Source organism: Strongylocentrotus purpuratus, unplaced genomic scaffold (assembly GCF_000002235.5).
Source record: "Strongylocentrotus purpuratus isolate Spur 01 unplaced genomic scaffold, Spur_5.0 spur5_scaffold_4, whole genome shotgun sequence".
Classification (NCBI taxonomy): Eukaryota; Metazoa; Echinodermata; class Echinoidea; order Camarodonta; family Strongylocentrotidae; genus Strongylocentrotus; species Strongylocentrotus purpuratus.
In genome coordinates this window covers 14,741,357-14,758,292 of record NW_022145610.1, presented here as the reverse complement: position 1 = coordinate 14,758,292, position 16,936 = coordinate 14,741,357, and the positions used below count along the sequence as shown (strand labels likewise).

General features: G+C 37.1%; 1 protein-coding gene across 1 annotated transcript; it reads right to left on the bottom strand.

Annotated features, from left to right (window-relative positions):
• Positions 1-6,243: 6,243 nt before the first annotated feature.
• On the bottom strand, positions 6,244-16,391 carry LOC586181 (D(2) dopamine receptor A-like). The gene is made up of 2 exons (XM_030997038.1): positions 16,311-16,391; positions 6,244-7,728 (listed from the first exon to the last, which is right to left on the bottom strand). Exon 2 carries the CDS (start codon positions 7,700-7,702, stop codon positions 6,308-6,310), a length of 1,395 nt encoding a protein of 464 aa, XP_030852898.1. The 5' UTR covers positions 7,703-7,728; positions 16,311-16,391; the 3' UTR covers positions 6,244-6,307.
• Positions 16,392-16,936: the final 545 nt, after the last annotated feature.

The following is a 16,936-nucleotide window of genomic DNA, read 5'->3' as shown; positions in this document are numbered from 1 at the left end:
AATTATTGTCTAGCCATACTCTCCATGGAGATGAGTGAAAATACAATGTTTATGTGTCATTATATAAGGTATCAAATCGTTTTAGGTCTGAACCCGCTCTAAAATAAAGTGGATTTCACTCTAATTTTGTAGTTTGAATTACTCTTTAGAGAGTTCATTCCCCTCTTCTAAAGGGAAAGTCCACCCTGATATTAAATTAGTTTTAATAGAAGTAGAAAAATGAGAGGAACAGGTCGGTGAAGGCTGAGCAAATTCCCATTAAAAAATAAGAAAGTTAAGATTTTAAAAAGTTGCGATCAATTAAACACACCGCAAGGTCCTCTTCAATTTGCTCTATACAGAATTTTCATGAAGAATTTCGCTGGAACTTTCACTAACCTCTTCCTCTCATTTTTTTTGCTTTTTTCAAAACCACTTTTTTACACTTTACAAAATAGTCAATTATATAATCTAGATACAGCGAGATAAACATTATTTAAACATATGATACAGGGAAGAAGGCGTAAATTAAATTTAAAAAACAGCGGCTAGTGCCATGCATGCCTCCGTTGTGAGGGAAAGGATAACGGACTTTGAATACATAACAGAGGAAGGAAACTCACTCCAACACATTTGTATTATAGCAGTGAAATTAAAGGTATAACTCTCCCTTCAAGGTACTTTATCCTTTTGAAAATATTTGTGAATACCATGGTGTATAGAGGAAAATACTCTTTAAGAATTCTACCGAGAATAAGAACAAGAAACGAATTTTTATTAAATAATTTACCGTTAGATATCAGATTCCGTTTTCGTTATATTTTAGGTCAGTTGGGAAGTATATCATAGAGTAAAAAATGTCCCCGTTAATACAAAGATAGTTCTTTAAATGCCCCCAAATTAGAAAATTCGGAAAAGAAATAGCTGTGGTGTCAGTTTCAACAAACTTTCATGCCACATGTATGTGCAGTCACATTGACACATTTCTGTATGCAGTGCATGTATAATGACTATCAGCAACAGTAAGTCAATTTATGTTCATTTTTGATGATTCAAAACCCTACACCAAGTCTTATGTACAACTACATGATGAATCCTCCCCAATTGCTTCAGGGCAGTTTCTTTCACAAAGGAATCGCACGAGCAGAACCCAATTTTATCTTTAACTTGAACGAAATAGATAAGATTCACAACCCAACCATAGTTTACACTGAAAAGGAATAAATCATCCTCAGGCTAGGCACTTGTTCACTCAGACATAAATTTGATTACGCTACTAACTGTGGGCAAATAAAGAGATCAATAATAGCGAGGAAGCGTCTGACATTTTCAATTGTGTATGCAAATTGATATGTTTCGTTAAAACCTACATGATTTGACTGCACTTAAAGCCCCTCTTAAGTAAAGAGCCCCACAAATTTGGTTGCAAAATTTCATTTAAATTGTATTATAAAGTGAAAGAGGATGTCATTAAAAACACGTTTCTGCAATGATTTCAAAACAAATATGTTTGAAGTCGAATATTGATGCAAGAATACAAAATGCAGGTTTTCTGCTGCATACAACAGACAGCCCAAATTATGTATTCACTATCAATATTTGTCTCTCTCTCTCTCTCTTTTTTTTTTGGGGGGGGGGGAATCTTTGCAGGAGTGTATTTTAAATGACATCTTCTTTCACATTATGATACAAATTAGTTGAAATTTTGCCATCACATTTTTGGCGAATTTGGGGCTCCTAACACTTCAGAGGGGCTTTAATGTTCTGCGGGGAAAGAAATACATCAAAGTGTTCGTGGTGGGTTACGTTAATGACGGATCTTAAACAACCTGAACTAAAAGCGTACAACATGGCTAGAAAGCCTAGGTTGTAATTACGAAAATATATTTTATTCATAATTCTGGTTATTCTAGCTAGGTCAATAATGTGTAAAATGGCATCAGAATACGAGTCAGACGCCTGGGTACTGTTTTAAGAGTGGTTTCGGGGAGGCCGAGTACAAGGGGCGATTTTCAGACATTTGAGATTAAACATGAGGACATTTTCTCCCTTTCTTTTCGCATTTCACTTCCTCCCTAACTGCTAAGTTTGATGGTTCTTTCCCTTTTTTTGTCAGACCATCTAAATTTGTTACAACTCTATTTCTTTTATAAATGTAATGCTTCCTGGGAGAAATTTCTGGTTTCAAGCTTTTTTCTGACTTGTTTTTCAATTACAGATCGATCAATCGATCTTATTTACTGGGTGTAAGCCACAAATATGTTTAAACTCTATTTCTGTAGCATCTAATCTGTTGTCGTATTACGAGTCATGTTATGAAGAGGGATTTCTTTTTAATGTGTTCCCGTGATATAGCAACTGGAGTAATAATTATACTCCAAAATTAATCATTTTCATTTACATTTTACATTATGCTTAATTTGTATTGCTTAATTTTCTGCTCAATACCATATCCTCATATTTTTCTTTAAAATTTTCCTTTATTTTTCCTCCCATCGTTTCTGTTAATCTCAACAGAAACACATAAATTCAACTGTTATCTCTTCAGTCACTGCGTTACATATCGAACGTCAATTTAAGAAATTGTGAACATAACGACCCGAATTCACAAAGGAGGTTTGTCGACTAACCTAGTTTTATGTGCGTCGACAAACCTCCTTTGTGAATCTGGGCCAATTTGTTTCATCAAAAATAATACGCATCAATCACTGTATTACAACGCCCATATACCTATACATAAATGTGCCGTAACAGACGTGATATCCCCCGTAAGATTCATGAGGGAAAATAAACCTTTCTTCCACTATACTTTTCCCACTTAAGGGATCTAGATTGGCATAATAAGCTATACATTAATGGCGCTGTTCGATACTGCATGCTAAATTTAAAACAAAAAGTCTCTTGAGGTATTAAAGGGAAATTCAACCTTGATAGCAAACTAATCTAGACTTGAGGAAAGCAGAAAAATCAAAGAAGTAGACTGCTAAAAGTTCAAATGAAAGCGGTGAAAATGAGAAAGCTTTGATTTTTGTGAAAGTTATAATCACTATTATGTATGGGCTCCTTAAATTGGCGGAACAACTTTCCATTATTTTGTTGCAACACACAAAATGACTACATGTAATTTGTTCACAAATAAATATGAATCAGGATGGTCTCTCCTCTTTTGAAGACCTAAACTAATAATGATATCCATCATGTCATGATTAGTGTTTCCAAGGGAGTAGGCATTTAGGAGAAGAACACTAGTTATTGATATTTTTGTACACTAAAAAGAGAGAGTTATCCGCGACTACGTCACAATCTACTCACCAAACTGCCAATTTTGAGCTTCGCATAGACTTATAGGCCCGAATTCACAAAGGAGGTTTGTCGACAAACCTTGGTTTTCGTACGTCATATGACGCGTTTCGACGCGTTTTTACAAACCAGGTTTGTAACAAACGCGTAAAAACGCGTCATATGACGTACGAAAACCAAGGTTTGTCGACAAACCTCCTTTGTGAATTCGGGCCACTGTGTTCTCATATTTCAAACATTCACAATTTCTAATTATTATCCGACCGATTTATTTCAAATTTTTGCCTTTCTGTTTATCTTATGTTTCTGCCGTTCATACAAGTGAACTTAATACAATTAAAGCTTATCTGCCGTAGGTTACAGGAGGGATTAGACCGCTCTGCAAGGTCGCTGGACAGGTGGTTATCTCATCAACTCAGCTCTCAGTTAACATAAGAAAAAGAGGATCATGGGGGACCAATGGTCACCGATTAGGCATTGTTTGTTATATAGAGGGCGCAAGTAGCTACCAGTAGTGCAGTGGGCCTTTAAGGTTTGGATTGCCCTTTAAAATGATACAGCGCGAAGTGTCATCACGTTATGTGGAAGCGGCAATTAATGTCTCATCATGAAATGAACGAGATGGGGGTCATTGTACCAACATAGCTCAGCGTTTTTATTAATAAAATACCTGCGCCCTTTTCCATTTGTTGCTATGGTTACGTGATTGTTATTTTTTTCATGACACCGTCGAGCTTTCGAAGCTTGGAACTCTAGGCTTTAGAGTGCGAGGATTAATACCGTTTTCGACCAATGCTACATTTATTAAGGAAACGAGGGGCTGGAATTAAACCTATTAAAGCGCGATTTATATCCTTCAATGGTGCGAAATCCTACTGTACTTCATTGAAGTGCTGTTACGTTGTGGCGATTCAAAATTTAGGGACCCCACTGTTCAAGCTGACTTATTTTTGATCTGTTATTATTGTATATTGTTGTATGTTGGAAGCTTGTCGAATAAATATCAATCAATCAATCAATCATGTTAAAATCCATCTCCCACAAAAGATATTAAAAGTGATGCAAAATAAGACAATTTTAATTACCTCAAACCGATTACTGTGTAAAAGATGAATTTACTCCATCAATCATTTTGAACGAAAATGAAAAGATCAATATTGAAACCAAATGTGCATAGTGTACATACCACAATGCATCGATACAGGTTAGACATAAACCGTATGGTGCACGCATGTAGATATCAACCTTGACAGGGTAGCTGAATAATTCATGTTCAATATACAGAAGCATTCCTGCGTTATAAACCAAGAAGCCAACTAGAATCGTTCGCTCTAACTTTATGAATTTAGAATCCCTTAGAACATAAGCGAATATCAAATGAACCCATGGGTATCTATGTTCGATATAGTTTTCAGTCAGGTTGTCTGTTGACAAGCCTCCGGATGATTTGATGAAGCTGAGGATGGGGGGGCAGGGGAAATAGTTTGGAAAGCTTTAAGAGAGGGAGAGAGAGAGAGAGAGAGAGAGAGGGAGAGAAGGGACAGATTTAAAGGGAGGAATGGAAAGGAAAAAAAGAAACAGATGATAACATAATAAGGCAGATAAGAACAAAAAGATATAACAGAGAAGAAAGATTACTTTAAAATGAAATAAAGACAAAGGCCAGAGGAAAAAGCGAAAGTTCAATTTTTTGACCCAGTAATCATAAGAAGTTCGCAACCTCTGGTTCTGAAGTGCCCCCAAGGAGTAGACCCAATGCTAACCAAATGTATATTTTATTCATCAGTCATCACTCATCAACAGGCACATCTCTCTTTTGATAATTTGCATATTACAATGTATCTTATAAATGCTGGCTGTATTTGACTTTATGATGATCTTTTAATGAAAGTGTCATAATACCAGAAAAGACAACATCCCATAATAATTTTCTCGATAAACTTTGAGACTTAACGTCTCTCTATCATTCGCTTCCCTTCCCATATTGCCCCAGTCAGTCCTGGCCCCAGTAATATCACATGAAGTTCACACCCCCTGATTCTAAAGTGCCCCCAATGTGTAGGCCCCATTCCAAGCCAACGGATTATATCCGTTGGCTTAGAATGGAGGACTATTATGGTATTCATATTATGCTAATCACCAACTGCCACATTAGTGATTGCCCAATAGATATCAGCTGAAGCGAATTTCCCATCGAAGTTAAACCATATCAATTTCCATTCCGAGACATTGAACCTCTGTTTTTATTACAATCAGTGATGAATTTAACAGAGCACTTAAGGATGTGCACCACGTACCACCCTAGACACAATTATTTTCTCATTATTCAGACGAACTTTTCGACTTAGGAGGGGACAAGCGATACCTCTTTTTAGAATTTAGAACCCTTTTTGAGTTAACAATTTGCTTGCAACGTATTTTGACCCATACCAGCATCTTCCCTCTAGCAATATGTATCAATACCGTCTTTAATTATTAGCGACTTTCATTTTGGTAGCAATCTTAATGACGTAATTGTAATTGTTATTCTCACAGTGCAATAATTATAATACAATCAATACTATACGATATCCGTTGATTCGTTGGACGATATAGCCTACAAAATTAATGTTACATACAAGTCATGTACAAAGGCCGATTTACACTTATTAGGATTAAAATAACCATCCTTATAATAATCAAGAAAAGTTACACACAATTTTACCAAGCTGTTACACCAGCTGTCCTCAAGCAGGTTCATCCAGATACCGGCATCTCCAGTCGGGCCATGATCATCATGAACAGCTTCGTCAACGACATCTTCGAGCGAATTGCCGGCGAATCTTCCCGCCTCGCTCAGTACAACAAAAAGTCAACCATTAGCCCTCCCCTGTTCTCTATTTCTCCCCCCCCCCCTCGCGCTCTCTCTCTCTCTCTCTCTCTCTCTCTATCATTCTTTCCTACTTTCTTCTCTCTCTCTCTCTCTCTCTCTCTCATTTTCATTCTCTTTTACTCTTTTCCTCTATATCAGTCTCTCATACAGTCAGTGCTAAGGGAGCCATCGCCGTGGCAGATGCAGAACTTTGATAAACCCTCGCCTGAAATGAACGTTAGTCATTCCGTAGAGGGCGGGGTTTATAAGAGAGTTCAGGTACAGGGTTCCACTAATCGCTTCAAAAACCGACGAAGAAACAATATCAGGGTAGACAAGGAATATCAGAGAGAGAATGACGTAAGGCAACCAACAGATGGCAAATGCTGCTACGATGGCAAAGAGCATGATGGCAGCTTTGCGATGTCCTCTGATAGAGTCTTTGCCCGATTGCGGAGTGGTTTTGTTTCCATGTTCCGCCATTGTGCTTACGCGATTCTTTATAGAACTGCCTCCTAACACGGCACGAGATTCAACACGAGAAATGGTACTTGCAGAGCTTTGTTGAGGAGGGGGAACTTTAGAAGCCTCAAAATGGTTTCCCGTATTTTTACACAAAAAGATAGTTTCTTTCACTTGTAGATCAGGTTTTTCCTTTACCTGAGTACACATTTCTTCAATTTCGTGGCTTTCCTTCCCATTGCATAAACTAGCAGTCGAAGCCGATTCACCCTTTTCCTGTAACTCCATTACATGCAAATTTTTAACAGAGTATTCTGACGCCCGTCTTTGACCATTTGTACAGCAATCCTGTTTTCCCACTTGTGCTGGATCGGGCGATAAAGTTCTAGGTGGGGTGATGTTGGTGCACGTCTCGGTCATTCGCCAGGAAGTGTTCCTAACACCTCTAGATCTCTGGCGGATCTTCCAAAACAGGCCAAAGCTGATAGACAGCAAGAAAACGAAAGGAATCACGAACTCAAAGAAAATCATGATAAGCGACATTTGCGTGTGGTAGACGTATTCCAAGAGACACTCGGAATCGTAGTCCACGACTTCGTTTCCAGTGATGCCCGGCCAGGCAAATGCCAGGAAGAGGTAGATGCTGATGGTGGCCGCCCAGAGAACAAAGATAACCCACATCACGTGCTTACGCTGGACGACATTCTCCCGGCTGAAGTTTGTGACGAGGAATAGTCGAAAGGTAGTGACGGCCAGGATGAAGAGGCCAGGTATGTAGGTTACCATGTAGTTGAAGGCGCTCAAGATCTTGCAGGGGATCTCACCGAAGGGCCACCGACCTGCCGACATGATCGAAATGGTCAGAGGGAAGATGGAGAACCCCACCAAGAAGTCTGCGATGGACAAGTGAAGGATGAAAAGATGAGAGATGTTCTGCCAGACGCGACGTTCCGTCCAGTAAGTCACCATGACTACGGTGTTAGAGAACATGATGGTGATTCCCAGGAGCGAATAGGTGATCATCCCCAGGATGACTCCGACGTCGAGAGTGTTTGATCCATCTTCCGGTAAATAGGTGGAGTAAGTGATGGTACTCAGGTTTTCCATCATTCCAAAGTGTATGATCAATGTACGACCTATGACGATGAAGAAAGAAAAGTAGTTTGTTTAAATAGAACAAATATTCAGTCTCGTTTTAAATACCTTTGAATGACTACTTTAATTTGAAAAAAGTACCTCTAATTCAAGCCCTATAATATAGCAACAAAGTAGACGGTGAAACTTATCTGCCCACTAAACATTTATCTCTGTTTGAATAAATGCAGTTTTGCCTGTCAAGAATTCGTTATTATTCTAAACTTATTAGTACCCGATATGCTGGATCGCTACATATATTTGCCCGACAGCGGGGTAATAATAGTTTCCGAAGTGTCACAGCGTGACCGACATGACTTGTGCGCTATTGGGATAAACAAGACACGTAAATAAATCAACCAGTACATCTAAGAATATTATAAAATACAAGCATTTTTCAAACTACAACCATAAATTAGTTGAACTTACTATAATGATAATATTTAGTTGGAATACGAGATGTGAAAGAGTGCGAATATGGTAGAGGGAGATTTGAAAATAGTCATAAAATGAGAAACTTATAGAGGAAGAGAAAGTGAGATAAGGAAGGAGGAAAAAAGTGCGTGGAGCTAGAGGGAGAAAGAGAGAGAGAGAGAGAGAAATCAGAAACCGGTAAAAGCATGGAATGAGATCAATATGGGAAAAGAGAGAGAGAGAGAGGGAGAGGGAGAGGAAGAGAGGTAGAGAAAAGTGGGGAGAAATATTTATTATAGACTACACTTTGTATAATCTCCTACGTCATCAAAATTATTCTTACATGTGTGATGCATGATCATGCGATAATGCAAGAAAAGTCTTAAGGAGAGAGAATTTTTTTTATGACGCAATAAAAGAGAAGAAACTAATTTGTTATTCATTTGGTCAATGATGAGAAATTGAAATATTGTTAAACAGAATAGCAAATGAAGGGAAATGACCATAGGTGTAATTGGCAATCCCTAGCAGCAGGAGAGAACTCGAACCAAAAACAAAGAATCAAAGAAGCGGACAATATTCAATAAAGGTACTAATAAAAGTACTAAAATGTGTACAGGACATGAAAAAAGGTGTGGAGGAAGACCCGACATGCATTGCAGCGAGAATAATCCAATAGGACGCGTTAACATGGTCAAGTTCATTTGAAAGTTTGCGGACATTAAACACCGGGGGTGGTGTTCACCGAAAATATGAAAAACGAGAAAAAAATGAAAATTTGAATAAATCAGTTAATGGACTCACCAGTCCGATCGTAAAAGAGAAAATTACTGTCAATAAAAATCAAGTGCACGGTATATTTAAAGTGACATATACATGCTCCTCAAGAGGTAGTTGTACTTTATATTGTCTCTATTTATTTAATCAGTGTTATTTTAGGCCTATCTATTCTGAGAGTACAAAATATGCACTGTAGTTTCCTATTTTGAAAATTAATTAAATTATCTTGTTTTGATAAGAGGAAATGAAGAAGTAAAGAGTGGTGTACAGTTAATTAGTTCTAATTCATAGTATTACATATAGGCCCTGTGGAAAACGTGATGATTTTATTTGGAATGATAATAGGTTAAGATAAAACAACGTTTCGAAGGTGTTGATATAAATTGTTGAAAGAAAGAGTAAGGCCTGTTTAATACATGGCAACGCATGTAGAGCGCCAAAAATGAATAATAATATTCATGTTAATAATGAATAAATCAATAAATAAAATTATATGTATATATATATATATATATATATATATATATATATATATATATATATATTATATGAATAATTAATTAGTGGGTAAACTAAATAAATGTAAAAATAAGCTACACCAACTATGCAATGACACTAATATTAATAATAATAACAATTATACTGATGATAATAATTTTAATAACAACAAGTAATAATAATGATAATTATAATGAAAAAGAAAAGTCTTCATAGTGTAATTCTTAGAGCATAATTTTGTTTTGTTTAAATAAATAAACTATATAGTTTGAAGATTAAAGTTTTGAAGTTTTATTTATTCCATATTTTACATAAAAACAGTTTATATATATATATAAACATATATATATATATATATATATATATATATATATATATATATATTTATTTATATATTGTATACAGGCGTATATTATATATTGCACTTGGTACGTTCACATTTAAGTATATTTCCAATGTAAATTTGCTTTTTTGACCCCGACATTTTGCACAATAGATTCAACAAATCTAATTAATAAACACTAGGAATAGTATGCACTACGGAGCTATATATTTGAAACATATAGGTTCAATACCACAATATCCATATGATTGTTATTTTCATTTTATCGTTTCTATGTCATTCTTGATAATTGCAATTCATTACTCTTTCGACTACCCGCCAACCAAATTAACCGATTGCAAAAAGTTCAGAATTCTGCTGCTCGACTTGTAACTAACACCAGAATATCATCACATATCACTCCTATCTTGAAATCTCTGCACTGGCTCCCTGTGCAACAGCGTGTGATCTATAAAATTCTACTCTTAACCTATCGTGCACTAAATGATCTAGCTCCAGAATATATTTCATCCCTTCTATCACCCCACTCTGCAGGTCGTTCTGGTTTACGTTCATCACATAATATTCGACTTAAAGAAATACGTACCAAAAGAAATGGGTCAATGTCGCTATTCATAAGGACCGCTATTCATAAGGTCCGCTATTCATAAGGTCCATTATTCATAAGGACCGCTATTCATAAGGTCCGCTTTTCATAATTGGAGAAAAGGGTCATTATTCATAAGAGTCATTATTCATAAGGACCGCTATTCATAATCAAAGAAGAGGGTCGGTATTCATAATATTAGAAGAGGGTCGCTATTCATAATAGGAAAACGGGGTCGTTATTCATAAGGGTCCCTATTCATAATATTACAAAAGGGTCGGTATTCATAACACAGAAAGAGGGTCGCTATTCATAATACGAAATGAGGGTCGCTATTCATAATACAAAATGAGGGTCGCTATTCATAATGCAAAATGAGGGTCGTTATTCATAAGGGTTATTATTTATAAGGGTCATTATTCATAATAAGAAATGAGGGTCGCTATTCATAAAAGGAGAAGAGGGTCGCTATTCATAATAGGAGAAGAGGGTCGCTATTCATAATAGGAGAAGAGGGTCGCTATTCATAATAAGAAATGAGGGTCGCTATTCATAATAGAAGAAGGGGGTCGCTATTCATAATAGAAGAAGAGGGTCGCTATTCATAATACGAGTAGAGGGTCGCTATTCATAATAAGAAATGAGGGTCGCTATTCATAATAGACGAAGAGGGTCGCTATTCATAATAGGAGTAGAGGGTCGCTATTCATAAAGAGAAATGAGGGTCGCTATTCATAATAGGAGAAGAGGATCGCTATTCATAATAGAAGAAGAGGGTCGCTATTCATAATAGGAGCAGAGGGTCGCTATTCATAATAAGAAATGAGGGTCGCTATTCATAATATGAGAAGAGGGTCGCTTTTCATAAAAGGAGAAGAGGGTCGCTATTCATAATAGAAGAAGAGGGTCGCTATTCATAATAGGAGTAGAGGGTCGCTATTCATCATAAGAAATGAGGGTCGCTATTCATAATAGGAGAAGAGGGTCGCTATTCATAATAGAAGAAGAGGGTCGCTATTCGTAATAGGAGAATAGGGTCGCTATTCATAAAAGGAGAAGAGGGTCGCTATTAATAATAGAAGAAGAGGGTCGCTATTCATAATAGGAGTAGAGGGTCGCTATTCATAATAAGAAATGAGGGTCGCTATTCATAATAGAAGAAGAGGGTCGCTATTCATAATAGGAGAAGAGGGTCGCTATTCATAATAGGAGAAGAGGGTCGCTATTCATAATAGAAGAAGAGGGTCACTATTCATAATAGGAGAAGAGGGTCGCTATTCATAATAGGAGAAGAGGGTCGCTATTCATAATAGGAGTAGGGGGTCGCTATTCATATCATATATTCATTTCTCTTCAAATCCTCTTCTTTCTCTAATAATTTAATGAAACATCAAAGCTTCCACGTTTTGCGCGGGAGGGGGGAAACTGAATTCAGACAAGGATTAAGAGTCGAGAATGGAACAACGAATCATCTTCTTTCTCTAATAATTGCATTAAACAATGAAAGGTCAAAGCTTACGCGCTTTGCGCAAGAGGGGGGAATAGAATTCAGACAATTATTAAGAATCGAGAACGGTACAACAAATCGTAATTTTCTCTAATAATTAATGAAAGGTAAAAGCGAGGGGGAAAACTGAATTCAGACAAGGATTAAGAGTCGAGAATGGTACAATAAATCGTCTTCTTTTTCTAATAATTAATGAAAGTTCAAAGCTTTCGCGCGTAATGGGTGGGGGAGGGGAGGGGGGGGGGGGGACAGCAAGCTGCCCGAATATGAATTTTTGATATCTTTTCTCGTTTATCTTGGTGATAAATAACACTTTCACAAAAAACATATAATGCTCAAATTTTTGCTCGCTCGTTTCGCTCACAAGCAGAATTGTGAACTAGAAAATAATCGGGCAAGAGGCTTTAGCCCCCCCCCCCAGATGAAAATGTCAAAAAAATGTATATCTTAAAAACGGGGAATGTTGATATCGGACAAGAGACGTGAAGTGAGCTTGCACCCCTTTCCAAAATTGTTCCTGCTTCTAGGTACCCGTATCGTGCTTCTAATATGACCTTGTCAGTATTGAAGTTGAAAAAACGGTCTGCGCATTTTTCAAATTTCCGTCCCCCCCCCCCAATTGGAAAATTCTGGATCCGCGCCGGGGCGTACTGATGGGGGGGGGGGGGGCTCGGGGGATCGGTAGATACTGGGCTTAGGTCCAATTGTCAGGTCCAATTCCGCTCAGTAATTTGTAGGTCCATAAGTCCTAATAAAAATTACTTTCTACAAAAACATTATTGTCGTATAAACAATTACTAGTTTCTTAAATAGCAAGCTAAAATGGATAATGGGCCTGCTTGGCGTACTTAATATCTCAGTGGCGTAGCCTGGATAAGATCATTCGGGGGCAGGGTGATGGGGCAAGAATTCCAACAAGGAGGAAAATTTACGATAGGATTACATGTGTGTTATGTTTTACTTTTTTTTCGTCACCACATGAGCGGGGGTTGGCTTTATATAATTATCAAAGATAACAGATAAAATTTAGTTACTTTAAAAAGAGACAACTATTCAGGGCTATATATCGCCCCCCCCCTACAGGACCAGGAACGTAGCCGAGGGGGGGGGGGGGCCGTATTATGAATAGCGAACCTCATTTCGTATCATGAATAGCGACCGTCTACTCCTATTATGAATAGCGACCCTCATTTCTTATTATGAATAGCGACCCTCATTTCGTATTATGAATGGCAACCCTCATTTCATATTATGAATAGCGACCCTTATTTCTTATTATGAATAGCGACCCTCTACTCCTATTATGAATAGCGACCCTCTTCTTCTATTATGAATAGCGACCCCCTTCTTCTATTATGAATAGCGACCCTCATTTCTTATTATGAATAGCGACCCTCTTCTCCTATTATGAATAGCGACCCTCTTCTTCTATTATGAATAGCGACCCTCATTTCTTATTATGAATAGCGACCCTCTACTCCTATTATGAATAGCGACCCTCTTCTTCTATTATGAATAGCGACCCTCTTCTCCTTTTATGAATAGCGACCCTATTCTCCTATTACGAATAGCGACCCTCTTCTTCTATTATGAATAGCGACCCTCTTCTCCTATTATGAATAGCGACCCTCATTTCTTATTATGAATAGCGACCCTCTACTCCTATTATGAATAGCGACCCTCTTCTTCTATTATGAATAGCGACCCTCTTCTCCTTTTATGAATAGCGACCCTCTTCTCCTATTATGAATAGCGACCCTCATTTCTTATTATGAATAGCGACCCTCTACTCCTATTATGAATAGCGACCCTCTTCTTCTATTATGAATAGCGACCCTCTTCTCCTTTTATGAATAGCGACCCTATTCTCCTATTACGAATAGCGACCCTCTTCTTCTATTATGAATAGCGACCCTCTTCTCCTATTATGAATAGCGACCCTCATTTCTTATTATGAATAGCGACCCTCTACTCCTATTATGAATAGCGACCCTCTTCTTCTATTATGAATAGCGACCCCCTTCTTCTATTATGAATAGCGACCCTCATTTCTTATTATGAATAGCGACCCTCTTCTCCTTTTATGAATAGCGACCCTATTCTCCTATTACGAATAGCGACCCTCTTCTTCTATTATGAATAGCGACCCTCTACTCCTATTATGAATAGCGACCCTCTTCTTCTATTATGAATAGCGACCCTCATTTCTTATTATGAATAGCGACCCTCTACTCCTATTATGAATAGCGACCCTCTTCTTCTATTATGAATAGCGACCCCCTTCTTCTATTATGAATAGCGACCCTCATTTCTTATTATGAATAGCGACCCTCTTCTCCTATTATGAATAGCGACCCTCTTCTCCTATTATGAATAGCGACCCTCTTCTCCTTTTATGAATAGCGACCCTCATTTCCTATTATGAATAGCGACCCTCTTCTCCTATTATGAATAGCGACCCTCATTTCCTATTATGAATAGCGACCCTCTTCTCCTATTATGAATAGCGACCCTCTTCTCCTATTATGAATAGCGACCCTCATTTCCTATTATGAATAGCGACCCTCTTCCCGTGTTATGAATAGCGACCCTCTTCTTCTATTATGAATAGCGACCCCCTTCTTCTATTATGAATAGCGACCCTCATTTCTTATTATGAATAGCGACCCTCTTCTCCTTTTATGAATAGCGACCCTATTCTCCTATTACGAATAGCGACCCTCTTCTTCTATTATGAATAGCGACCCTCTACTCCTATTATGAATAGCGACCCTCTTCTTCTATTATGAATAGCGACCCTCATTTCTTATTATGAATAGCGACCCTCTACTCCTATTATGAATAGCGACCCTCTTCTTCTATTATGAATAGCGACCCCCTTCTTCTATTATGAATAGCGACCCTCATTTCTTATTATGAATAGCGACCCTCTTCTCCTATTATGAATAGCGACCCTCTTCTCCTATTATGAATAGCGACCCTCTTCTCCTTTTATGAATAGCGACCCTCATTTCCTATTATGAATAGCGACCCTCTTCTCCTATTATGAATAGCGACCCTCATTTCCTATTATGAATAGCGACCCTCTTCTCCTATTATGAATAGCGACCCTCTTCTCCTATTATGAATAGCGACCCTCATTTCCTATTATGAATAGCGACCCTCTTCCCGTGTTATGAATAGCGACCCTTATAAGTAATGAACCTTATTTCGTATTATGAATAGCGACCCTCTCGTCGTATTATGAATAGCGACCCTGATTTCATATTATGAATAGCGGTCCTTATGATTAATGACCCTTAATGTGAATTATGAATAGCGACCCTCATCTCACGTTATGAATAGCGGTCCTTATGATTAACGAACCTTATTTCATTATGAATAGTGACCCTCTTTTGCCATTATGAATAGCGGACCCGGAAGTACGGGAATTTACACGTTATGAATAGCGGTCCTTATGAATAGCGGACCTTATGAATAGCGGTCCTTATGAATAGCGAATAGACCCCAAAGAAATTGGGGAGGATAGAGCATTTGCATCAGCAGCTCCTTCTTTGTGGAATAAGTTACCTTTCTCTATTCAGATGGCCAAAACTCTCTCTACTTTCAAAACTGGGCTTAAAACTCACCTGATGCTCAATGCATATTGTTAAATTTCAATGTTCTTTTTATACAGTGCATGCAAAACAAGCAATCGCACTGTGCCACATTGTATGTACCTTGGCACCATGAAGTTGTATGATCTAATGCAAGTTAACATTTAATATTTTTTTAATCTTAAGTATGTTGAATATTAATTTAAATTATTTGTATGCGCCTTGAGCATCTCTAGAGATGGATATGTTGCGCTTTATAAATATTGTTATTATTATTATTATTATTCAAATTCTACACTGATTATTTGTAATGTTTATATCTGCTCTAAAATTATCAACTTCCCAAATACTGCACTATCGTCCACATCGAATTAAAATTCGATTAAATGATTACAGGTAATGCACTCTCAGTGTTAAAAGCATGGAACGATATGTTTTGCAATATATATATTTACATAGACATGATATAATTCTTAGCATGTAGAATAGTTTTTTTTTAATGACTTTCCTTTCAACTGCTTGCATTGGCGTCTACATCGGATAATAATCAAGATAATGCACTTTTAGTTGTAAAAGCGTGCAACGATAAATTTTGCACTATGCAACAGTATAGATTTAATTAATGATATAATTATCAGAAGATAATGTAGGGAATCCAAATTTACACCTTCCTGCCAACCGCTTGCATTAGCGTCTACAGCGAAATAATGATTAAATGTGATGCACTTTTAATTTTAAAAGCACACAACGAAAAATAGTCTAGTCTGCAACAGTATATAAATTATGTAGGCTTATATATACAAATGTATTTAATGATATCATTGTTAGCGAATATAATGTAGAAAATCAAAATTTCTCACCTTCCTTTCAAATGCTTGCCTTGTGCTTGGAAAAGCTTTTCTCCTGGAATTGAATGCTCCTTGCGTCCTCTTCCCCCGCAGCGATACCTAATCAAAATACAATTAAATTGATTAAGTAATCAGTTCGTAATAATTAAGTACTATGGCAAGGGCAGGCCTTTGTGCTCGTACCATCACGGGGAATTGTTTCCCCAGCACACTAATATGTAATTGGTTTTGTTTCCAAAAAGGCATTGTATTTGGAACCGCGTTCATTTTTCTTAGAACGAAATACCTGGCTTAGAATCAATTTTTCAATTTTATTCAATTACGTCTGTTATCTAAATAGAAGTGCAAATGTGATTATGAACTCTTGAAACTTCGATAATTTGAGTTTCATTTTATTAGAAATGGCAGTTTCTTTAATAATCTTTTTTGAAAGATTTGAGATTTTTTGTTCATACATTAATAATAACATAAGGTTCATTAAAGGTGCTATGTCCCATTTGCAGGCCAACACAATGAAAAAGTTAAATTCCAATGGCATTTGAAAAATAATACTAATTTAGAACTCTCCTTAAAAAAAGGGGGCTTGAAAATATCTTTAAGTGGGAAAATAACGACTATTAGTTGTCAAATCGACTTAG

Bases quoted from the DNA above. Each gene is read 5' to 3' on its own strand.
- LOC586181 (XM_030997038.1), bottom strand. From the start codon at position 7,702: ATGATGGAAAACCTGAGTACCATCACTTACTCCACCTATTTACCGGAA.